The sequence below is a fragment of the Theileria parva genome, chromosome 1, assembly GCF_000165365.1.
Source record: "Theileria parva strain Muguga chromosome 1, complete sequence, whole genome shotgun sequence".
In the NCBI taxonomy this organism is placed as follows: Eukaryota; Apicomplexa; class Aconoidasida; order Piroplasmida; family Theileriidae; genus Theileria; species Theileria parva.
Window position 1 is genome coordinate 815,332 of NC_007344.1, and position 23,998 is coordinate 839,329.

A 23,998-nucleotide genomic window follows, 5' to 3' on the forward strand; every position below is an offset into this window, starting at 1 on the left:
GGGCATAGTTAGTGTGGGACACCACAACAGACTTAAAATAATTGTCTCGTAAACTACATATACTAATTTCCATTTAATAAAATATGAATATATTAACACTTAATTGAAATTCAGTCAATTCTTCTCAGGATTCTTACGTTTTAACCTAATTTAATACTAATTTCCACTTAACTTTTTTTACACCAATAATTAGCTGTATTATATTAACTATATACTGTACATAGTGTGTGTATAACTGTCTTAAACTATACCTAAGATGTGATGGTACAAAATATTTGGATAAGGGTATTTTCTCTTTGGTTTCCGCAGGTTCTTCCGTCTTGTGTGTAACAGATGGAGGTCCAACACAGGGGTTTGGGAACATCATTGGTGGTGGTTGCACTGGGGGAGGAAACATGTTCATTTGAGGTGGCATTGTACCGAGATTCACCATTGGAAATTGAGGTGGAGGTGGTACTGGAGGTAAAACCCCTGGCAACAAAGGCGATGGAGTCATTGGCGGTGGATTTAGTGTGTATGGAATATTGGCGGCTATTGTATTATCAGGTGGTCTAGGAGTATAATTCATCTTCCCACCCATATTAACAGGATTATTCTTATTGTCATACTTAATACGCTTAGCCATGTTACCCTTAGCTATGGTTTTACCCTCAACTTTAGTCTATAACGTTGTGTAATTAAGTGTAATTTAGTATTGTTTACCTGTAATTTGGGAATATTGTTGAAAAGCTCCTTAGCGAAATCATCGTTTGGAACTTCAGGATCGTGAAATCCTCTCCTTTCCACAGGTTTCTTCTTCACTTCCCCCTCTATTTCTATTACACATTTCGGTTTTTCATCATCACTAGACTCCTCAGAATCACCTACATCGGTATGCAGAAATAATGCTGTCATTATACTAGTATAAAGTATGAATTACGACTAAAATATTGATAACTAATAGGAATTTTTAATAAATAGTTTAAGTTACTTGAGGAATGAATATCATCTGAAGACTGAGATTGGTCTAAAAAAATAAGTTATTAAATTAGATAAAATTACAATTCTCTTCCAAATCCTTTTGGTGTTTAGTTTTAGTGTATTGTTCCCAAAGTTTTTCTATTTTTTCCTTTCTCTCCAGCGATTCCTGGTCAATCCTTCCGATTATTGCTATATACAATTATTATACAATTTTACCCATAAAACTATAAGTATGTATAATAAATAGTATGATAATTAGTGTATATAGGGGTAAAAACCTTTATGTGTGAGTTCATCGAGTTCCTTTTTTAAATTTTCAGGGTCTTCCAGAAGCTTTTTTGACGCTCGAACCTCATACCGGAGTTTTTTCCTCTAATTACATTAATTTAAAACGGTTTTAAATACCTTTTCCTTTTCCTTCTTCTTTATTCTCTTGTTATACACTTCCAAGGGTGTTGGCATTTTTATACTACATTATTTACATTTTACGACATTATTTAGAAATATAATAAACTAAATTAATGTTAAAATTAACTTGATTGATGGAATTAAAATTAATATAAAGAAATTTAATTAAAATTAACGATTATTGTGAGTTTGAATTTGCGGCAACACTTTCACTATTTGGGGCTTCTGATAATGATTCGCTGAAGGAGTACATGGAATCTCGGTCATTTTGGAAGTTTTTGAGCTGCTTTACCAGGTCTTCAAGCCTATCTTTGGGTGAGTTTTTGACAACTCCGAGTTGTTTTGCCTTGAATTTGAGTGTATCTCTTACGAATCTGAGTCTGTCCTCGGTGTTTTGCATGGCAAGTGCGTCGTATCGCTCTGAGGCGTTAAGATGGTAATCAAAAGCTGAGTAGGCTGCGATCTGGGCGAATCCTTGATTTACATTATTATTAATATTGAACTTATTTAGTCTATCGTCAATGACGTCCATGAGTTTACTTCTGTTTTTGACTCTAAGATGTGCGTAAGGCTGTTGCAAAAGCTCCATAATCTCAGCCTCCACAGTATTGCAGCTGTCGTACAAATTAACAATTTCATCAACAATCTTGGGAATATTGTCAGCGTCGTGGAGTGCTGGTTCATCTTCGTAAGGTGATACCAAAGCCTTAATAAATGGCTCATCCAGTAAAACTCTATTTATTAATGCTCTTCCTAGCACTCTTCCTGTCACCAATAGGTTCTCTCCTGAACCGTCAACCACTGTTTCCTTCGATATAAGCTCTGCATACACTGCCAAAGGAGCCAGTTGCATTGATTCTGGACTCAAAAAGCACATCCCAAATATCTAAACAATTATTACACACTATATAATCATACTTAATTATAGTGTATTTGAGGATATTTACCCTATTTGGTAGTTAATGTAATGATCTAACCTGTTTATCATTAAGATTATCGAGAATGGAGTTGAAAGTACTTTCAACATGTTTTCCTCTAAAACGTATAGTGTCTTCAAAGCCGATTTGTATAGGATTAGGGTTAACTGAGTATTGATCAATTAGAATTGGAAAGAATGAGAGAACTTTGCGGCCTGGGACCCACTCTACAGGCCATTCGTTAAGTCTACCGTTAGAAACACCAATTTCGTAATCTTCTACCTTCAACTCACTGTTAAGCCCTGAACCTGTTATCAAAGGCTTCTCACCCTCTTCCACATCGTTTCTCTTCTCACCATCCAAGTTGTTAACCACCGTCTTAATGTCAGGATTTGCAACATTTAAAGCGCTAGAGTCTGTGGAATTGGATGGATTCTTTAAGTCAGTTATCGATTGCCAGTCGAAATAATTATTGTCAGAACTGTCAACCTGTGATGTACTTGCCGTTACATTGCTAAGATTGTCAATGAAATCAACATTTTCTTTTTCGAGACTTTCAGCTGTTGATTTATAGTCATCTGTGGTACTCACACCTGTTAGATTCTCAGGTTCAATGTCAAATCCTGTATTTTTACTATTATACTTGAACTTTGCATTATCACATTTATGATTATTATAATTGTATTTAATTTGAGGATTCTTGTTGGAAGGTGTTAAGGACGTAGAATTGCTAGAAATAAAGGTAAATTTTGGGCTGAGACAGGTATGTCTGGAATCCTTAAAAATACAGTTTACTCCTGAAATATGGTTTACACTCGCTGCGATCAGAACATTTGCGCAAAAAATTGAAAAAATCCTACACATAAACATTATAATCACATCTTTAAGGGTTAAAAAATGTGCGATTTTTTATTTTCCAGAAATTCAAATTTGTAACATAATTAATTTAAAAGATTCCATATGGCCTCCCAACAATTTTTTCAAAAAAGATAATGTTATGTTATTTATTATTTGAAATGTTATTATAAGGTAAATAATATATAAATAATGTTATATTATGAATAAAAAGGTGGATATGCTTATCAGTACGCTTAATAGAATTAAGGATGTTTCATTAAAATTTAAGAATCCATCGTTTAACCATTATTTTTCAAAAAAGGTGAATTTATTTATATTATACAAATTTTTCTATTTGTTTGTTATACGCTACTTGAAATTTTAGATATTTTTTAAAATACTCTGAATTACTATAATGATTATATTTTACACATTTAAAATTATTGTGCTGATACTAATATAATTTCATTAGGCTGAGGATTGTCTGGAAATGGTAAATAACAAGAGAGAGAATTTAACTGAAGAAGATGTTGAGAAGCTAATTAACGAATATTCTGAACTTGAAAATGTATTGAATCGACAAACTACTGTTCAAAATTTGTATTATTCTGATAAAACTGATGTTGATAAATAATATCTTTTAGCACATTTCCATTTTACTTTATGAATACAGTAGTTTGTATCGTTATGAGTGTAGTACGTCCAAATTATGCGTACTATATGAATATTATGATAATTATATTTTTGGATTAGTTTTTAATTTTTTTAATTTGGTAGTTTAGCTTTTTATTATTTTAATTTTTTGTAATTTTAATAATTTTTCATTGTATATTAGCATTTTTCTCCCCTAATTTTAAATAATTTCATCGATTATGAAATTTCATATTTTTCAACAAATCCATAATATTTTAAGAACAAATGTTGTAATAGTATGTTAACAATGTAAATTAGTGTTAAATTAAAAGTAATATGGTGGAAGATAATGATATTGAGGAATGCGTTACTCCATCAAATTCTTATTATTCCAATTTTGTCCCAGAAAATAACAGTAATGATAGTATTAAAGGTGTTGGTGAGTTTAAGGATATTGATTTGTCCGACACTTACACACATTACACCATCAGTGTTGAGAATAGCGCCGTGAATGGCGGGAACAATGAGAAGGAAGGGATACTGGAATATATACTAGATTCAAAATTGTATTTGAAACACCATGATAACTTGGAATTATCGTGTATAACAGAGAATATAAACAGGAATAGTAAGGATTTCGGACACATTAATAGAATTAATCCCAGTTTATCCGGTTTCGGCCTGGGAAGTATCAGTAAATACCACAGATTGTTAATTATAATCTCTTTTGCACTATCATTTATATCAAATTTCGTTGGACATTTCATAAGAGAACCTTTGTTTACCACAAAGGTTAATATCCAAAAGAGCTTTGGAAGTAGCACACTACAACTTGGTTACTTGGATATCTCTTACCTCACGCTCTATGGGATTGGTCATTTAGTGACTCCATTTGTATTTTCTCGTTCCTATGTCATTACATTTGTGTCAATTTTTCACCTGTTCCTGTCTATAACACACTTTATATTATTTTTAGCTGAGTCTCTGGGCTGGTTTATAATGATTTATGGTGTAACTGGGTTCTCCTGTTCAGTGTTGTGGTTGTCAATTTATAACGATTTACACACCTGGCTACCACTCAAACATAGGTTTATATTACTCACAATATGGTGTTGTTCGTCAGAATTAGGTACCTAATACACTTTCCATTTCCTCCATAACCCACCGTCCATTCTATCTTACCCATAAATACATTTGTTCATTTGTCATCTACGGATTATTTTACACATTTAGATATAATTTTAACTAATTAACTTCATTTTATGAATAATATTATCAGTTAATCATGATGCTGTAGGATTGAGTTTGGGAACAATAATGTGTGCTCACATTCAAACTGAGACTCGGTGGAAAATCCTATTTATGATAACATCTTTTATTAACTTTGTTACTGGAGTGTTGTTATTCACGTGTTATAGAAAACCGCCCCGTAACTCTGATGAGCCAAACCCTCTCGAGTTAACGGTGCCCGAAACTAAACTCTTCGATCCAGTTAACCTATCGAAAGATAATATTAACAATATCAAGCAGTATTTTAAGGGCATGCGTGACAATAACAGTGACGTCAGTGGAGTGTGTAAGAACATGGTAGAAATGAGCACGAAGGTGGTAAAGGGACATTTGAACGTTATGAAAAGAATTAAATACCTGTTTATATACATTTTGGGATATACTTGTTTAAGATCTGCCAGAAACTGCTTTGCATTTTGGATCTCGTTTTACCTCACCACTAAGCTCAAATACAGCATTAAGAGTGGAATTTACGCCACCTTTGTGTTTCAAATGGGCTCCTGTTTAGGTTCTCTAGTTGCCGGAGCACTCAGTAAACTTCTCCTCAAGAAGTATCACTTGCTTTCCTGTGCCATTGCATCACTTTTCAGCTTCCTCCTTTGTCCTTTCATCTACTTCATTGAACCAGATAGTGTTTGGAAGACGTTTACGTTCGTTTTTATCTTCGGACTGGCCACCAATTGTACAGACTTACTAATTACCACAAGAGGACTCAAAACACTCTGTGAATCATCTCAAGGTATTACTACTTAAGTCACTCTGGGACCACTATTACTACATAGTTAATACTGGCGTAGTAGTCCAGAGTAGCAGTTAACACTAGAATGATAATATTATGAATTGTAGAAGGAGCTGAAGCGGACGATTATTCGGTATCTTTAGGAACTACATTTTCAATTTCAACATTCTTATCGGTTTTATATGGATACATTTCAACATACATCGCACATCAGTATGTTCATTACACATTTATCACTATAGGAAACCACTTTATTAGCATATAATTAACTACTATATTAGTATATAATGAACTACTATATTACCATATAATGAGTATAGTTATGGGTGGGATAAGATGTTTTTATATTTATGTGTACTGATGTTGTTATCTACTGGGGCCTTCGGAGTACCATCAAGAAAGGAAATCTTAGGATACATACAATCGATTTTATAATTTACTGTACAAAACTATTATATGCTATTTTTAATGTATTTTTATTATTTCATAATGTAATTGTGTTTGCTAAGATGGGATTTTCACTGAGGGATTTGATGAAAAGGGAGAAGGAATCTCGGAAGAGACCAAGTTCCAGCTCCGGAGAATTAAATAAAGATAAAATTCAGAAAACATCGCAAGAAAATGATAAATCTGGCTCTGTAAAAGAGAATTTTAAGGACAATTTGAAAGAGAACGTAAAAGATAATTCAAATGTGAAAGTAAGGGATCGTTTAGAAGAGAATATTCCAGAAAGTGATTCTAAACCAGAAATTGGACCTGAAACTAGTAAACCTGAAGTGACTCCAGCAAATAAAGAAGAACCTGTTAAAATTTTACCTCAAACTTTGAGTGAAGATTCAGCAGATTTAAACGTAGTGGAAGAAACTTATGTACTATTAGACGATGAAGACTCAGTTTTATCAGAAAGATCAGATAACGACGAAAATAAGTCAAAAGTTAGCCAACATGAAGTGAAAGTTGATGAGGAAAGGGCTTTGGATGAGAACAGGCTAGTTTATGAACAACTTAACACTGCTTATTGTAGTAATTTGGAGTATGAACACGAGAGTATTTTAAAGGAAGTTGGTGTTGACAGTAATTTGGGCCTTTTAGACCAGTTTGACAGTGACAATTACGGTGATTCTTCTAAGAACAGTAATGTCATAGTGTCGTCGAATTTTGGTGTTTCAAATGTTTCTGTGAGTAAGAGTGAGAATTTACCAGTTGGTTTCTTCGATGATGCAAACGTTGATGCTAAGGCTCGTGGTAAATTAACTGCTAAAGAGGCAAAGGATAAGATTCGTGAACTTTCCAAAAAGAGGTCAACTTACCTTGACGAGGCTAGATATGTCCAGGAGAAGTCTGTGGAGAATCATCGTGAGAAGTTAAGGATGGAAAACGACCTTCTAGACCATGAGGAAACTCTGAAATTGTTGAAAAAGAAGGTTTCCGAAATTAAAAACACTTTAGTTGTTGATACCAGTGATCTCAAAGTTGAGCCTGAGAATTCCAAAACTGATGATAAATCACTCGAATATGATTTAGATTATGATAATCTTTCATGGATGTCACGTTCCATCATATAATATATTATATACTATACACTTACACATTAGTAGTATATAGTATTATTTATAAACTACTGCATGCAAATATAAGTATACTGTACCACATACACATACATATACATATACACTTAAGCTACGAAGATATGTATAAGTGAAGTATATTGGATCCTTTATTGGAAGCATGTCGATTTGACATGTTATGTAATCTGTTGAATATTTTAGCACTTTTGGTACCAAATTGTATAGCTCTCTTCTTAAAGTTACAGCACATTCTAAGGCCGTTCATATAGGCGATTTCCCTCAAGATCCACTTGTTAATGAAGATTGACACGGATTTACCACTAGAATTAGATAAAAACTCAGAATTTAATAAAAGGTTTGCATCAATTCCTCTGTAAATGTTAAGACTTTTAAACCAGTTTGGAGGATCCAGAAAGTCAACAATTACTGCAGGATTAAAGGGTAAAGTTAACATAGAGTTTACGATGTTATTTGCTAAAAACGGGTACAGTGCATTCAAATTCCTAAAATTCAATACTCGATCATCTCGTCCAAAATTCCGTTTCCATAATCTAACAATGTCTCTAAAGAATTATTATTATTAATTAAATTTACATAATTCAACTGCTAAGTATGTATAAATCATTGTGTACTTGTATATTTCCTGTGTAAAACTATGATCAATGTTGGAAAGAGAATATTGGTCATAAATTTTAGCTGAAACATGCCTGCCATAGCCCCCAAACAACTCGTCAGCACCAGTTCCCATTAAGACATGACTTGTAACAGATGTATAATCTAAACTAAAATTATTTTGACGAAACTAACCAGTGCAGTATTTGTTTAATTCAGATAGAAATTCAGATAAATTAATGTTTGAATCAGATTCAGCCTGCGATTCATCTAACTCCATAAATACACCACTTTTAACACTATTCCTATAAAACTATTATAACTAATCAGCCGGATAAATGACTACTGATAATTATAAGGGGGTAACAGTAAAATCGGTACTTCTTGGAAATGGTAACTTTGAAGTTAATTGACTTTAAAATTGAAATGTTTGACTTCATTTGACTCCAATCTTTTGATTTGAAAAACTCTTTTGATAGGAGTTTGCCCTTGAGAGTGCCTGCGTAGTACAGTGAGGCTCCAATGTTGAGGTCCATGTGAGTGTTATTTGGGTAAGTCAGAGCAAATATCTCAGGCTCATCTCTGGAGTAATCTTCACTTGAAACGTCAATTAACACAAGTCTAATATCCAAATTGGGGAACAAGTTAACCAACTCTTCATAACTCAGTAAAGAAGTTATCCTATCCGGTGCTACTCCAAACTCAGAAACATCAGCTGAGTCTTTAAAACAAACATTGATAAGTTGGTAATATGAAAATTTTGTCTGTGATAGAGTAATTACTGAGATTAGGGTGGAATCTAAACCGCCTGAAAATAATATACTAACACACTCTTTTGGGCCTGATACATTACAAATTTCTTTTATACTACTAATCAATTCATTGTGTATGTTATTTATTACGTGGTTCACTAAGTCATCTGTTATTAAAGTCTGTGGAAATTCCTTCCCTGTCAACTTGTGTATATTACTCTTAGGCCTTAAATACATACTCAAATTTTTACCAAAAAGTAGTGTTATGAACGGAGGTAACTCATAACACTTTCCATTTGTATTTAAGGCTTTATCACTTATAACTACGGTCTTGTTTTCAGTGTTAAAAGAAACAAGAAGTGATTTAAAACCATAATCATCCTTCAAGATATAAATGCGTCCAGTGTGAAGTGAGATATAAATCAGAGAAAAAGAACCTGTGAACTGTGATAAGAAGTTTAAAACATCATAAACACTGTTGATACATAGTTTTTGCGTTTGATTACCAGGTGAAAAATTGCCATAAAGTGCTAAAATACATAAATTACAAATCTTTACAATCTTACTACATTTTATACTTAAATTAAAAACATCGGATTCGAAATCCAAAGTGTTGCGTGATGAAGATAATTTACAGTTTTCTATATTACAAGATGAGAATAAACCATCATTTGAATTATTTATGGAAGAATCATGTTCAAGAGCAACCTCATTAAATTTAGCTAATTTACATTCAATTTCAGAAGCATCAAACCTTTCATCTTTTACCCTAAATTCAGCCTCAATATACTCATTTCCGTCCATTATCTGAAAACTTGTATAGGCTTGGTTCTAGCCTTTTGAGGGCTATTTTTACCCTTAACTACAGAAGAATATGAGGAAAACTTGGTCTGAGAGAATAAGCATGAATTAACGACATCATAAAAATTTTTCAAGAATCTAGTCTAATTTTAACACATGATTGAGATATTATTTTATCAGGGCCAAATATATAATTTACACTGGAATAGCATGTAAAATGGGCGAAATTGTGGTTGGATGTGCTGGAAGAAATTTGTTGGGTATGAGCGTCGGTTAATGTGATAAATATCGAATGTGTGTTTTAATAGAAAATAAATTTTAATATGAATTTATCTAATTTTCAAGATTGGATAGTTTTGTAACATATTTTCGCCCTATTGCAATAGACCAATTTTATACCTTTTTATTTTTGTCTATCGATTAAATTATTAATAATTGGAATTCTCCAACACATTAAATTATTTTTATCAATTTTTAACTTAATTGCCCATTTCTGTCACTACCAAACAACCGTATAAAGCGCTGAAGGGTAAAATGAAATAGATTTGTTATAATGAGTGATTCACTAAAAATTAAAAGGGAGCCAGTTGATAGTATTTCATCTGCCGACTTGTCGAACAATACTCCGAGTGAAAGAAGGGTGACTTTGGAACAAGTGGTAAGATGCGCCGACGATAAACGGAAATATGAACTTTTGACCCTATTTTCCGTTGAATTGTTGAAGTTGGAATCCGTCGAGATCGACGAATTTTTTTCTGCCCTAACTCTCCTAAAGTTGCTGATTCCCCCTCAAAACTTACTCAACACCAATAACAACGTTTTGGAAAAAACATCAGAAATTCTGCTTCAATATGTTAAGATATTGAGATTGAATAGCGAGTTCGATGAAGTTTGGGGTGGAATTAAGGACTGTAACAAGTTGTTCCAGATGTACAAATTGATACACGAAGAAGGTTGTAACTATCTCCTACCCAACGTAAAGGCTGGAGAGTTTTTCAATAAATTTCTCTGTCAACTGATTTCCTCCAGTTCGTCAGTTTCATTTTTCTACTCTGTTGTTATGTTGTACAGGGGTAAAATTGAGGAGATATTCTCAAAGTATAAGGGAAATAACGTTAGCACTGAGGATGTAAGAGTGATAATATCAATAATGAAGACCCTGTTAACCGTTACAAAAGCATTTGGATCACCGCCAGCACCCAGAGAATTATTATGCTCAGTTTCAATAAGTGTGCTTAAGAATACCAAGGCACATTTATGCACTTTGTACAGCTATAACTTACTGGCATTCCTGATCAAAGATGTTACTGACAAATCGCTTCTCGATAAACTATTCAATGGACTCAGTTCCCTTCAAATTGATCAAGTTACTTCACTCGTTAAAGAATGTAATTCCCTAGCGAATACCTCTACATGGAAATTCAAACATACCTTCAATACCACCACTGAAAATACTGTTAATAATAATAGTACTAATAATAACATTGCAACTGTTACTAATGCTAATACCACCTTTAGGAAAAATAATAATTCTATGAATAATGCTAGCAATGAACATATGGTGGAATCCGTGAAAAGAAAACTTAATGCTGTTGATAATAATATGGATAGTAATAAGAGGAAAAAGAAGGATGTCCCGGAGTTACCAGTGAATTGGTACAAAGAGCTGATGAGCAAGTTTGAAACGAATAGAGGGGAGGGAAAGAGCATGGTGGTGGACAAAAATGCATGGAAGTGGAAGAATGACGCACTGACAAACACCTTGAAAATGGTCGAAGGTGTGGAGAGCGTAGATTTACAGCCAGTTGAGGCCCAGTTCATATCTTTGTTTGAAGGTTTGTTCAAGTATGAATCTGCAATTCCAGTGGTGATTAACTCGTTAAACCTGTATAGAGTGTTGCTGGTTAAGGGAAACTGTGATTTTTTGAGCGGTGGAAAGTCACAATTGCTGGCAGAGTTACTCTTTGAAAAGCTCAAGGAAAGTAATCGGAAGGTTAGGGACGCCTGTGTAATGGCTTTAGTAGAGTCGGTTAAAAGGTGTAGACTTGCAGTACTGTCAGACTCTATTAAAAAGTCAACACTAAATATCTCTCCAACCTGTAGAGAAAACTTATATAACTTTCTCAATTGTAAATTGGTGTCCTATCTAGACCATGAGTTTGTTCAGAAACTGCAACAGCTGTTAAATAGTGTATCAGAATACCTTAAAGGGTTAGAGAATGATAAAGTACCAAAAGTTAGAATGGCATATAACGCACTAGTTGCCGTTTTGGATGATTTTAACCTCATCTACAACAATATTTCCACCATCTCCACTAGTAGTACCGTTGTTACTGAAGCTAGTAAACCAGTTCAAGAAGACAATGGTAAACCGGCACAAGAACAGGTTAGTAAATTGCCTAAAGAAGTTCCCAAATTAGTTAGAGACGTTTCTAGTAAACCTACACAACAAGTTCATAGTGAATCAACGCAACAAGATGTTACTAAGCCTAGAGAAGAGGAGGCTGAAAAGAGTAATTTGGATTGTACAACAACGGCAGATTCATCTGCCACGTCAGAAGAGTTTACCAGTGCTGGGGTTCCTGAAGGTGTTCCGGAAGTTGAGGTTTTGGATAGTGTTTTAATGGGCTTGTTGGATAATTTGACACATATAGTTGACACCAATATTCTTGCAACTTTTAAGAAATATGGTAGCGAAGGAAGTAATAGAGTGCTGGAAGATGGATTGAGACAATTGAGTGTGTGGCTGAGAGGAAATGAAAAATTGTTAAAATCAGTTGATTACTACGTTGTCAAGCTGATTAGTTATTTGTATAGCAAGTTCACAAATGTTGAACTTTTGCAGGAGTTTTTTAACCAACTATTGAATTATCAGTTGACTGATGAGGCGTTTAATGAGCTGGTTGAAGTAATTAAAGTTAACAACGCTTTAAAGTTACTAAATACACTACTGTCGAAGGATAACGCTAATACAAACAAGCTGTTAAATCCACTAAACGCATATTATTATAAAGATTCCACTTGTTTAACACATTTTATTTCCATTCTACACCAATACTTTTCACAGAGCTATGTCAAGTTACCCTCAAGTGTAATGGTGAAGGTGGTTAACTTTGTAGTATATAATGTTAAGTCGAAATTATATATAGTGGGTAGGATGTCACTGGAATTGTTGAGTGCAATGAATGAGAGGAGTGAAGTGGTTTGTTATTTGGACAAACACCTGAGAAACACACTGTTGTATTTGAAGCCGTCAGATACCGTCAAAAACGCATGTAAGGAAAGTCAAACAAGAGTTGAAAAATACGTCTCCAAAGACCTGTTCAACTGCATGTTCAAAGATAAATCCAACATTAAAAGGTGTTTATAGTTTATATAGTTACTATTCATATAGTTACTATTTACACAGTTAATTATTTTATAGTGTGTTGGTAATTAAATGTTAATAGGTCATGTGAATATTGGAAGCGCTTTTTATCGAAAAGAGATGAAAAATCTGATAACATGTTGTTGGGGAAAGCAAGAAAAGATTTAACATCTTGGCTCTCTTACACGTATTTACCACTTAATTTCTAATAACTTAGCTATGTTGCTCAAAATTAGTTTTATTTTATTTATTTTTCCATATTAGCGTTGAATTTTATTTACAATGTTGTAGAATGTATGAAATGAAGTGCGAGAAGGTGGTTTTGGAGATATTTGATATAATGGCGGATTACATGTCATTGAAGTGTGAGTTTGACGAGGAGGAGAGTTTGTTGCTGCTGAGTGCATTTGTAAGTTACAGCTTCTTTGGCAAGTATCAATTAAAGGCATTGTCCGTGTTCAGCAAGCTGGTTAAGCTGTTTAGGAATTCATTTGAGTCCTTGGAATTTTTATTTGGAGCTGTAGATAACTGCAGTGAAAAGTGGCAGCAGCTGATGAGCGAAGCCTTGGTTAGATTAGTGCGTAACGCCACACCCACAGAATCGCTAGTACAATTTCTTAAACGGAAATTAGATTCCTGTTTCACTCTGGAGAGTACACATAAAAGACTCATTTATCAGTGGATTAATAATTTCACAAGCCCAATTCTTAATACTAATAACCTGGTTGTTTGTGGTAACACTGTTGATACAGTTGATAGGGTTAGTAGTGTTAGCACACTGGACAGAGTTCCGAGCGTTAGTAATGTTAATACACTTAACCCAGCTGTTAATGTTAATAGACTGGAGAGTACCAGTACACTTGATAGTCTTGGTAGTGTTGATACTGTTGATACAGTTAATAGGGTCGAGAGTGCTAATACAGTTAATAGAGTTGATTATATGAATACTGTTAGTGGTTTAGAGAATGTCAATACGGTTCCCGTAGTGGATAATTCAGAATTAAATAGAATGGAAACAGTTTGTGAGGATTATGAGCAGGCCATTGAACCACTAAGCACAACAGGCTCAGCCTCAGATGCTCAATTCCCAATACAATATACTTCTAACTTTGTAACCGTCTCAATACAAACCGATGATTCCCCCATTAACACTAGTAATACTGTTGACAGAGTTGATAGAGTTGATAGAGTTGATAGAGTTGATAGAGTTGATAGAGTTGATAGAGTTGATAGAGATGACACTAGTAATTCCAATAGTACTGTAGAAAATGTTGATCCAGTAGTTACAGTTAAGAATGTTGGTAAAGTTGATGTGGTTAAGGAAATGGATATGGAAAGTGCTTTCGAAAAATCCTTTGAAAAAACATTTGAACAAACTTTTGAAAAAATCGATTGTGGGAATTTCGACAAAAACATCAGTGCACTACGTCATTCTGTAAAAAACAAATCTGTAGTATTAGATAATCCTGATACTACTACTGACAGAGTTGATAACAGCAAGGATACTACAGTTGACAAGGATGAGGGTTCTGTTGTCACGAGTTTACAGTTACCCAACAATACTCCAGAGGCTACTACCACTCATGATACTGTGGTTAAAGATACGTCTGTTAGTGTTATGGGTAAAGAACCCCCTATTAATATGGTGGATAAACGTGTTGATTCAGTGGAAAAGGAGAAAATGAATGACCAAGTGATACTTGACGAGGATGTCACAAATGACGTTGAGTCTTGCAAGTCACTCGCTAAGCAAATAATCTCCTCAAATTCTCCACCCTCAAATACTCGAAAATCCAACACCGTTACACTAGATAGCGTTTCCTTCGATAGTGTTTCATTCGATACGTCTAACGTTCACATAGTTAATGAGAATGTCGGTGTTGAAAATTCTGCTCTTAATAGTGCTAGTCTGGTCAATGTTGATGTTGAGGATGGGGAGTTTTATGAAGAAAACGGTGAAGTGACTACAATTAGTTGTACAAGCAGATATAACCAGTGTAATTCCCCAATAAACATTATTAACACTGTTAACACTAGTGATACTGCTACCAACACCACAAACTCGGTTGATCCGGTTAACACTGGTAACAGGGTAGATAATATGGTAGAGAATTTGGAAGAGGAGGGATCAGACGAGAGTTATCCTAGTGTGGTGGTGGAGTATGATAGCGATTCAGAACTGGCGTGTGGAGATGACTTTAGCCTAAGTTTAGTAGAATCGGTCCTGTCGCACTGCTCAAAGGTGAATAAGATTTGTCTAGTCTCAAGTTATAAGGAGTACAAGAGCCTGTCAAGCACCCTGTGTCAGGAGGACGTTGCAAAGGTGTGCCTTGACAGCTGTTCGGAGATTTTAAAGTATAAAAATGTCCTAAAGTACCTGGCAGTACCACTGGTAGAAATGACCCACAACGCCATACTACTCATGACGAAACGCATCATCGATTCCACTCTAGCACGTGATAACACCCATGATACCTTTGTAGAACCACTAATACTCACCATTGAGGTACCTTTTACATTATTTATTTATATACATTATTAATACTATACCTATACATTATTAATACTATAGTAATACTATACCAATACATTATTAATACTATAGTAATACTATACTAGTAATATAAGAATAATAATGTGATAGGTGTTTAAGAGTATAACGATGGAGTTGAATGAGAATTTTATACTGCAGTTTTGTAATGTAGTGACAAACTTGCTATCGCTTCCAAAACAACTTTTTCAAAACGTATCAAAGTTTATATTTAGTTATAAATTAGTGATTAAGTCATTTAATGGAAGTATTCTTAAAATGTGTTTAGGAAAGATTATATTGTATAACAAGTTCACTAGTGTCGGAAAACGGATTAAAACAATCGAATCACATCATGTAATACAATAACACATTTAACTTAGTGTTATTCAGCTATTAATTTATTATTATTTAGGTATAATTTATCCTAATTAGTAATAAAAATAGCTAAAATAGTACTAGTGACTGGGTAAATTTGTGTAAAAAATGTGTAGAAGTAAGATGCTGATGGTGATGGTGGAGTTGAGCATGGAATCGCTGAAAGGAGAAGTGGATAGACTTTTAATGGCCAAATTGAGATTCACGAAAATACTGCAAATGCAACTACTCATCAACTCATCGCAAAACAACTCGACAAGCATAGTTAACACTTCTAATAACAGTAACAATGTTGGAAACACCAGTAATATTGGTAGTAACAGAGTAAATAGTGGAAGAATGGAGGATAAGGAGGAAAGCGGAGGGATGAACGAGTTGAAAAGCGTCCATGTGGACTTTATTGAAAGGTTGGAGAAATTCGCTAATAAAAGCAGCGCACACAGCGTGGAAAAGGTAATACAAACCTCAAACTACATTATCAGCACAATCTGATTTTAAACTTTAATCTTTTTTTTTACACCATAATCCAAGTTCATGTCACTACAGTCAGTGTATTTCTTTAAGGTTTAATTCTTCGGATTTAATCGTCATTTTATTAAAATAATTAAAATTTTAATTAAATAGAAATCCAGTTGAAGTTGCAAGGTTTGTGTCAAACCTGAAAAAATTCTCGAAAGTCAAGTCATTCATGAAATAGAAAATTTTTCGAAATATCTAAGATTTAAGATTTAAACTGCTTAAACTCACAGAAATCTAGTGAAAACGTGATAAAATTGTAAAAAACTACGTTCAAATATTCTGGAAAAATACAGGATACAAAGTCTATTTTCCCAAGATATTGATATAATTTTTAAAATTTTTGTTAAAATTTGGTTGAAATTTTTAATTCAGATTAAAAAATAACCAAATTTTTGCCTATAAATTGAATAAATTTCAGTTAAAAGTTAACTGAATTCCGAAAAGTTAAAATTTGAAAGAATAAGGGATAAAATAAAATATTTTTTACTAAAATTACATTTTAAAAGTTTGGTTAAGTAAGTAATTTAACCGTAAAACTGCAATTCTCTCGATATTATAAAATATACTAGAGATAATATACGATTTAAAGACTCTTTGTATACTAGGGTTGTACTGATTTTAAATTTAAGGTTTAATTTTTGATTTCTTTTAAACTGATTGCTTTGTTGTCTGCCGTGTCTTTAACAGTAGTTTCACCCTTAAATTGTGTAAATTCGGGCTAGACTGAGATATTAATACGATTTCGTTAGACTCCGACGTATCCCCACACATCAGCAAGGAAGCTTTTCCGGGAATTTAATACCATTATATCGCACAGATATATTAGTATGTAATTAACATGTTGCTTTTAGTCAAATTATTGCTACTGTTCGGGCTTTTGGCTGCCCGGCCGCCAGTACACTCAGTAACACTCGAGCTGACTGAGTTGGACAACGACTTCTCCAAGACCACGCTATCCTACTTCGTCTCATCAACAATGGTGAGATTTGACGTGAAGGACGACAAGGTGGTCGATAAAGTGACCCTGGACAACTTAAGTGTTTGGAGCCCCCCAGACGACACTGAGAAGTTGAGATGTGCAAAAGTAATATATAACGAATTTGGCCCTAGACTAGTTCTGCTGGATTCTAAAAGTAAGTATGGAAAACATGAACTGTTATACTACATATATACCCTCAACGGATGGGTCTTGTTGAACAGTGTAAACCCGTTTAATATTTCTTTACAAGAAAATGAAGTTGAAAAGGAACATAAATCGCCATTACATTTGGTTAATGGAGATGTTTACACTAATTTTACTCATAAACTTGGCAAAACTGATGGTACCGTTGATACAGTTAAGAATTCAGTTGTCAAGACTCAACAATTACCTAAAGCAGTTGATAGTGGTAAAAGCAGTGATTTGAGTAGTTTGGTATTAGCTACAACTACATCTGGTAACACATCTGTTAATACTGTTAACAGTAGTAATACTGTTGATGGCGTTGATGGCGTTGATATATTCGGAATTTCAGGTGTTGACTTGTCGAATGTGCCTGAGCCCCCAGTGTGTCGTAAGTGTACGTATGTCGTGGACGGGATATTGTATACAATACACTATTTCCATTTTAAAACTAAGTTTAGAAGGGTGTACTACGAAGGGCAGCAGTTGTACGAAGTGCCAAAGGGGAAGCACCTTTCGGGTTCCTGCGTTTACTCTAGGAATTCTAAGGTCATTTTCGTTGATTTTCTTCTGTCAAGCCCCGGAAAGACCCATTTCGTGTACTTCGAACATACCTCCGCTGGGTTTGTTAAGCTGCCAAAAGAAGAATTTAATGAAAGATTGCAGAAGTACAAGTCCATTCCAACAACAGTGGACCTCTCAACATTTAACTCTAAAACATACTCAGTCACCACTTCGAAGAGGTTGAATAAGCGTAAAATGGATGAATCAGTATCTAAAGTGGACTGTATGTTATATACTCCAAATGATGGATATGTGATAAGAAGAGTAATAGACGGGGATTTATTGGTGTTGGAGAGTGATAACGACATTTTGGAAGTGTTATACTACAATTTGGGAGGACAGAAATTATTAAGTATGATATTGCAGGAAGGAGCAAACTTCCAATATGAGTATTACACTTACTTTGGAGACTTAGGAAAATGGTCAAAATCGTCAGAGTACTTTTACTACAAGTTAATCGATGAATATGTTAAGAAAAGCGAGGGCAAATTCTCACTAGACCTGAAGACCACCACTAACAACAAGTATTTGATAGTACAAAAAGACGGCTTTTTAAACCATCTGAGTTACTTTCCAACCACAAGCGCTTTGGTTAATGTTGTTTACGATCATGGCAGACTTGTTTGGACTGCCAGGAAACCGCGCGAGTCCTGCATATTCGTCTGGCACCAGTACCTGTATAACTTGGTCTACGTGGTTTCCACCTGCGATGGCCAGCACACTAACTATCATTACCAGAAAAATGGAGAAACCTGGTCCTTTATCGCTTACGAAGAGTTTAGGCGCCGTTTCTCCTTCATCTACTCCACCAACGACGTTTTGGACTTGAAGGATAACTTTGTCGGGTTTGATGTCACGGAGAACGGAAACGCCTTCACAATTAAGCCTAAGCACTTCCACCTCATAAGCAAGGTGACTTATGGCTCTGTCGTACTCTGGAATTCCTTGCCAAACTTAAAGTGCTTTTCAGCTAAGATCATATATGGCGCTAACTCAACCCAGGCTTACCTCTACCTAAAGGATTACGAAGGCCGCACATTCACTACTCTTTATAAAACTGTAGATAACGATTTCACTAAATGGGAGTTATCGTACTCCGAAACTGCTACTCTCGATGAAGTTGGTACTCTCCCAACTAATGTTAAGGTAGAGAACTTTAAGGATAAAGTAGAAAATAAAGTAGAGGATTCAGTCGGAAATGCACTTGAAAATGCAGAGAAGTTAGAGAAACTAGAGTACAGGTTAGAGAAATTGGAGGACAATTTAGAGAAAGTGGAGGAGAAATCTGATAATGCCACCGTTGATACTACTGATAAAGTGGAGGAAAATGCGGAGAAAGAAGATAAATTAGATAGTAAGCTTGAGCTTACTGATAAAGTAGAAAATAGAGATGAAAATACACTCGAAAATACTGTTGATAAAGATGAAAATAGAGATGATAATACAGTAGAAAATACTGTTGATAAAGTTGATAATACACTTGAAAACACTCTTGATAAAGATGAAAATACAGTTGAAAATACTGTTGATAAATTAGATAGTAAGCTTGAGGCTACTGACAAAGTAGATGATAAGGCTGATGTTGATAAATCTGTTGAGACAGTAGAAACTACTGTTGATAATGGTGATAAAGTTGTTGAAACAGTTGAAAGTATTGTTAAATTGGTTGATGTAGTTGACGGGTATTTGGGTGGAGTATTTGATTTACAAAAAATGAAGAAAACGGAGTACGGAGATTATGTTGATGCCAGAAAGTATGGCTTAAATTATTTGTTGTTTACACCTCACCCCGGTTACCCAGTGAGGGATTTGAGAGATGGACTTGAAACCATATGGAAGTCTTCCACACAAGAGTGCGTTGCGCTCTCAGTTTTCCTAAGGGACGATGCCCCAGTCATGGTAGAACTGTTTGTCAAATGCAGTGTGGAAGTCTCGAGGAAATTCTTCCAACTTAAATTTAATCGCTGGTACCCTGTAGACTCACACACATACGACATACTAACAGATTCACTACAAAACTGATACTATAATAGTATTAGTAACATAGTGTAACATAATGCTTAAGGATACTATAATCCTGAAAACAATATCAATGAATAAAATTTAAGAATTGGAAATATCAATTCGAAATTCTCAAATCGAGATAACATACACACATAATTTCATATACATACGTTTTACATATTATAATACTAATTTTAATGCTAAATGCCACATTAAGATTATTTAAATTTGAATTAGCATTAAATTAATAGATTATCACTAAAATAAAACTAAAATTACACCAAAATGACGTTAAAATAGTACTAAATTGACCCCAATTGGGGGTAGATTAAAAATATTTATGTGTAAATTGAGTGTAAATATTTGTGGATATCATTGGAAGGTGAAATTGGTAGTTGTGATTTGATTGAGGAGTAAGAGGTCTTGAGTCTAGACTCAGAAATGCCCCAAAAGAGATGCGAATCCTCAGAACCAGAGAGTCTCAGACACTTGCAAGGGTTTGTGGCGGAGTCCTCATGAGATCCGCCACTAGCACCAGTTTCATAATGTCTGCCAAACTTTAAACTTTTAACGAGAAAATTGTATAAACATTTGGGAAACAAAATGCCATAGACGTTTAGGATTGAAATGTGTTTGAAGCGTTGAGTCGTGTTGGTTCCAGGAAATGGGAAGTTAAAGGCATGAGAAAGTAAACGAAGGAAAAGAATTTTACAGAGCTCAGATTGAGCTTTTGGCGGAAGGTTTGGGTCACACCAAACACCTTTAATACAGTGTTCTTCAGGGTCCAGTAATTGAACAACGCCGCCTGCCAGTGGGATTATTGATGTTACCTCAGATTCAGCAACCGCGTTACCAAGTAATTTACAACCAATAATTAAAATAAATCCAACAGATAAAGGATCACAAATCATCTTCAATAACTAATCAAATATCAATCAAAACTATTATATAATTAATAGTATAATTAATAGTATAGTTAATAGTAAGATGAATATTACCTCAAAAATACTATTTGCGATTTCTTCGGGAGTGTGAATTTCAGTGAATGAATCAACTTCCTCAAGAGATTTGTCCATTAGCCTAGTGCTTCTTTTATTCAGAACTCGCTCCTCCACGTTCCGTTTATATACCGTATCATACACATTTATATACTTGTTATAATCCAACATGTTTTTATTGGTCTTAGATTTTGAAATAGTGTTACCAGTGTCAACAGTGTTAGGAGTGGCAACTGTAGTGTCAACTGCATTAAGAGTAGCATTAGTGGTATGAGAATTGATGAGATTAATAATGTGTAAAAGAGTGTGGTAAAGTTGACCCTTGGAGAGATAAGAGGAGTTTGAAAGTAATTTGGAAAGTAAACATTTTTGAGTTAAAATATTATCATCAGTAAAAGGCAGCGGAAGAACATAAGTTAATAAATCCAGCTCATTTAAGTATTTATTAGTGTAATTAATTAATTCAACGATCAAGTTCATCAAATCACAAAAATATATTAAAGGTTATAAATTTATCTATAAGGTCTAAATTATATAGAACATCTACATGTGAATTAACAGTATTTAAAAAAATAGAAAAATTAAACTAACTGTAACACGATAGGGAAAAGGTTATGGTGTGGAATCCAGACGAAACAGTTTTAAAAAATAAAAAAGTAAGTTTAAAATTGTTAAAATCACTTTATTGAGTTACTAATGGGATTAGGGGAGAGCTTAAAAAATATCGCATTGTTTCCCCTCAAATTTCTAAGGTATAAAACGGCAAGTAATGTGAAGAGGGAACGAGTAATTAAACTGGGTATTTTGTGCAGGAAATCATGGGTTCTTTTCCCACCAATTATGCTATATCAATACCTACGACAAGTATGGTCAATTATACACAATTCTACCAATATTACACTATTATACAACTAATAGTAATAATGTTATAATGTGTTTGTAGACTGACAGGGATCATTTTACAACTGAGTTGTTTTATAAGAATTCATCAAGTGATGATTCAAAGGCATTTTATGACCCAGACAAACCTAAACACTTGAGGAATTGGAAAATACAAAGTGATCTCGCACTGCTCTCACTAGTCGCAAATCAAAAATTCAATCAAACCGAAGAAAACGATGAATAAACATGTATAACACATTTTTCAGTTTTTAAATTATTTTAGAATTTTTTAATATTTTACCCTTTTCTCATTTTTTACAATTTTCTACGATTCTTCTTCATCACCTGACAACTCTTTTCAACAACAATTTAAATTAAAGTAATATTCCAGTTTAAATTTAACATTTTGTTTAAAATTTAATACTTTCTGTAAATTTTAATGATTTTGTGTAAAATTCGAAAAATTTAATGTTGTATGAAATTGTGTAAAAGAGTTGATGTTGTTGTTTTTGTTGATAATTAACACATTTTGTAAAATCATATACACATTTGATGTAAACGACGTTTCCAACAAATTATACAGGGAAATTAGTAAAAACTTCACAATTCAACATAAATCGCAGACTGACAAACAATTTCAGTTAAATCCTAAATGTAACCTTCAATTAATACTTTTTATCATTATTAATACCATTAATAGTAGTTATATATTTAGTATAGTAGTATTCTTGTATCATACGATTATAGATGTTAAGAGAGTAGAGTTGGTATTACGTGAGAAATATGGCGGTAAGCCCAAATTATATTAATTATTACCGATTTTAGGGAAAGAAGTTAACTACTTTCGGTAAATTTAAGTCAACTAATTCCATGTTCAGACAAATGCTAAATGATTACTATCAGAAGTATTATATATACTATAAATTCTATACTTTACACTATACCTCTTATATGTATGTTTATTAGGGATAAAGAGGATGTAAAGATATTTGATGACTCATTACAAGTAATTTTTAACAGAGTAAATCAAATTTTAGAATCATATAACTAATAATTTTAATGAAGATTATGTTAATGATTATAGTAAACTTGATGATCATCAGGTCAGCTTTTACACAATTTACCACCCTATCAATACTTATAGTTGTACAAATATGATAAAGTATAGTAATAATGGTATAGGAGTCTGGAAATGAGTTGGAAACAGCACGTGTAATAATAAGGCTGATAAAAAGAGAATTTGAGAAGGTAATTTTTCCAAACCATTTATATATGTTTTAGTTTGAGAATGTGAAAAATGAGTGTATAGTTCCGAATTTGGGAAGGTTTTCTCAGATTCGGAGTCTTGCTAGGGATTTACCTGTTCCCTCAGGTACTGACACACCTTGTAGAACTCAAGCATCCTGTGATAAGCTTGCAATGCTAATGAACCTCTGCTCCTATATCAGGACAGGAGTTGGCTTCGCTTATGACATTTACGCTACAATGATTCACGTCCTAGGGAACATGTTATCTGTTCTTTGTGGTTGTATTTTTGTCGGACCAGCACATGTCTGTCTACTAAAGAATTTTCCGGTATTCCATTAATAATCTTAACGCCCTTCTGGGAACTTAGTTTTACTATTTATTCATTTTTATACCCTTAATTATGCTATTATTAGTACTATTTTACTATTAAATAGTACTTGTAGTATATATATAGTTGGGATAGTGTTAATAATTGAGTAGTACACTTGTAGGATACCGTATCCTGCTTTTAGTCAGTTGTTTCAAGCGACATATGGTATTTGGGAACTGGTATTTTAACAATCACCCCAGTGTAAATCATTGTTTAGGTTAAGATAACAACTAATTTATGTCGTATTTACGGAGGTAACTACCACCTTATCACTCTTTTGCAGATATCGGATTTAGCTCAATCTTCTCCTAATCTTTTCTAAATACTATAATTGATATTATACAATATGTATATGTATAGTAGTGTTAGTATAGTTTGTATGTAGTATAATATATATACAGAGTCACGATACCATAGGGAATATACATACATGTATATTAGGTATAGTATATATAGTGT

At 33.8% G+C, this 23,998-nt stretch overlaps 11 protein-coding genes across 11 annotated transcripts; 7 read left to right on the forward strand and 4 right to left on the reverse strand.

Moving 5' to 3' along the window:
• Window positions 1-75: 75 nt before the first annotated feature.
• TpMuguga_01g00400 (WW domain binding protein 11 family protein) lies at window positions 76-1,526 on the reverse strand. The gene is made up of 7 exons (XM_760834.2): window positions 1,366-1,526; window positions 1,239-1,332; window positions 1,042-1,149; window positions 971-1,006; window positions 703-863; window positions 252-661; window positions 78-145 (listed from the first exon to the last, which is right to left on the reverse strand). The coding sequence occupies exons 1-7, from the start codon at window positions 1,420-1,422 to the stop codon at window positions 115-117; spliced, it is 897 nt and encodes a 298-aa protein (XP_765927.1). The 5' UTR covers window positions 1,423-1,526; the 3' UTR covers window positions 78-114.
• Window positions 1,527-3,250, reverse strand: TpMuguga_01g00401 (uncharacterized protein). The gene is made up of 2 exons (XM_760835.2): window positions 2,346-3,250; window positions 1,527-2,254 (listed from the first exon to the last, which is right to left on the reverse strand). Exons 1-2 carry the CDS (start codon window positions 3,153-3,155, stop codon window positions 1,547-1,549), a joined length of 1,518 nt encoding a protein of 505 aa, XP_765928.1. The 5' UTR covers window positions 3,156-3,250; the 3' UTR covers window positions 1,527-1,546.
• A 92-nt stretch (window positions 3,251-3,342) lies between these two features.
• Window positions 3,343-3,756, forward strand: TpMuguga_01g00402 (uncharacterized protein; the record flags this gene model as incomplete). The annotated part of the gene is made up of 2 exons (XM_760836.1): window positions 3,343-3,444; window positions 3,595-3,756. 2 exons carry the CDS (start codon window positions 3,343-3,345, stop codon window positions 3,754-3,756), a joined length of 264 nt encoding a protein of 87 aa, XP_765929.1.
• Window positions 3,757-4,091: 335 nt separating this feature from the next.
• Window positions 4,092-6,219, forward strand: TpMuguga_01g00403 (Major Facilitator Superfamily protein; the record flags this gene model as incomplete). Its single annotated transcript, XM_760837.1, has 4 exons — window positions 4,092-4,884; window positions 5,053-5,784; window positions 5,892-5,997; window positions 6,105-6,219. The coding sequence occupies 4 exons, from the start codon at window positions 4,092-4,094 to the stop codon at window positions 6,217-6,219; spliced, it is 1,746 nt and encodes a 581-aa protein (XP_765930.1).
• On the forward strand, window positions 6,194-7,364 carry TpMuguga_01g00404 (uncharacterized protein; the record flags this gene model as incomplete). Its single annotated transcript, XM_760838.2, has 1 exon — window positions 6,294-7,349. One exon carries the CDS (start codon window positions 6,294-6,296, stop codon window positions 7,347-7,349), a length of 1,056 nt encoding a protein of 351 aa, XP_765931.1.
• Window positions 7,365-7,464: 100 nt separating this feature from the next.
• Window positions 7,465-9,784, reverse strand: TpMuguga_01g00405 (Asparagine synthase family protein; the record flags this gene model as incomplete). Its single annotated transcript, XM_061304992.1, has 4 exons — window positions 8,346-9,784; window positions 8,160-8,269; window positions 7,985-8,129; window positions 7,465-7,915 (listed from the first exon to the last, which is right to left on the reverse strand). Exons 1-4 carry the CDS (start codon window positions 9,518-9,520, stop codon window positions 7,465-7,467), a joined length of 1,881 nt encoding a protein of 626 aa, XP_061161566.1. The 5' UTR covers window positions 9,521-9,784.
• Window positions 9,785-9,844: 60 nt separating this feature from the next.
• TpMuguga_01g02525 (uncharacterized protein) lies at window positions 9,845-16,317 on the forward strand. The gene is made up of 6 exons (XM_760841.2): window positions 9,845-12,877; window positions 12,967-13,071; window positions 13,176-15,390; window positions 15,529-15,630; window positions 15,704-15,771; window positions 15,909-16,317. Exons 1-6 carry the CDS (start codon window positions 10,071-10,073, stop codon window positions 16,282-16,284), a joined length of 5,673 nt encoding a protein of 1,890 aa, XP_765934.2. The 5' UTR covers window positions 9,845-10,070; the 3' UTR covers window positions 16,285-16,317.
• An 832-nt stretch (window positions 16,318-17,149) lies between these two features.
• TpMuguga_01g00408 (uncharacterized protein) lies at window positions 17,150-20,059 on the forward strand (the record flags this gene model as incomplete). The annotated part of the gene is made up of 1 exon (XM_760842.1): window positions 17,150-20,059. One exon carries the CDS (start codon window positions 17,150-17,152, stop codon window positions 20,057-20,059), a length of 2,910 nt encoding a protein of 969 aa, XP_765935.1.
• A 273-nt stretch (window positions 20,060-20,332) lies between these two features.
• Window positions 20,333-21,613, reverse strand: TpMuguga_01g00409 (uncharacterized protein). The gene is made up of 2 exons (XM_760843.2): window positions 21,040-21,613; window positions 20,333-20,961 (listed from the first exon to the last, which is right to left on the reverse strand). Exons 1-2 carry the CDS (start codon window positions 21,517-21,519, stop codon window positions 20,380-20,382), a joined length of 1,062 nt encoding a protein of 353 aa, XP_765936.1. The 5' UTR covers window positions 21,520-21,613; the 3' UTR covers window positions 20,333-20,379.
• A 62-nt stretch (window positions 21,614-21,675) lies between these two features.
• Window positions 21,676-22,291, forward strand: TpMuguga_01g00410 (uncharacterized protein). The gene is made up of 3 exons (XM_760844.2): window positions 21,676-21,903; window positions 21,983-22,169; window positions 22,205-22,291. The coding sequence occupies exons 1-2, from the start codon at window positions 21,736-21,738 to the stop codon at window positions 22,163-22,165; spliced, it is 351 nt and encodes a 116-aa protein (XP_765937.1). The 5' UTR covers window positions 21,676-21,735; the 3' UTR covers window positions 22,166-22,169; window positions 22,205-22,291.
• Window positions 22,292-23,884, forward strand: TpMuguga_01g02735 (uncharacterized protein). The gene is made up of 11 exons (XM_061305267.1): window positions 22,292-22,575; window positions 22,669-22,710; window positions 22,747-22,768; window positions 22,800-22,826; window positions 22,888-22,927; window positions 22,959-23,024; window positions 23,104-23,169; window positions 23,203-23,496; window positions 23,650-23,718; window positions 23,757-23,793; window positions 23,823-23,884. The coding sequence occupies exons 1-11, from the start codon at window positions 22,419-22,421 to the stop codon at window positions 23,849-23,851; spliced, it is 849 nt and encodes a 282-aa protein (XP_061161955.1). The 5' UTR covers window positions 22,292-22,418; the 3' UTR covers window positions 23,852-23,884.
• The last annotated feature ends 114 nt before the right edge of the window (window positions 23,885-23,998 follow it).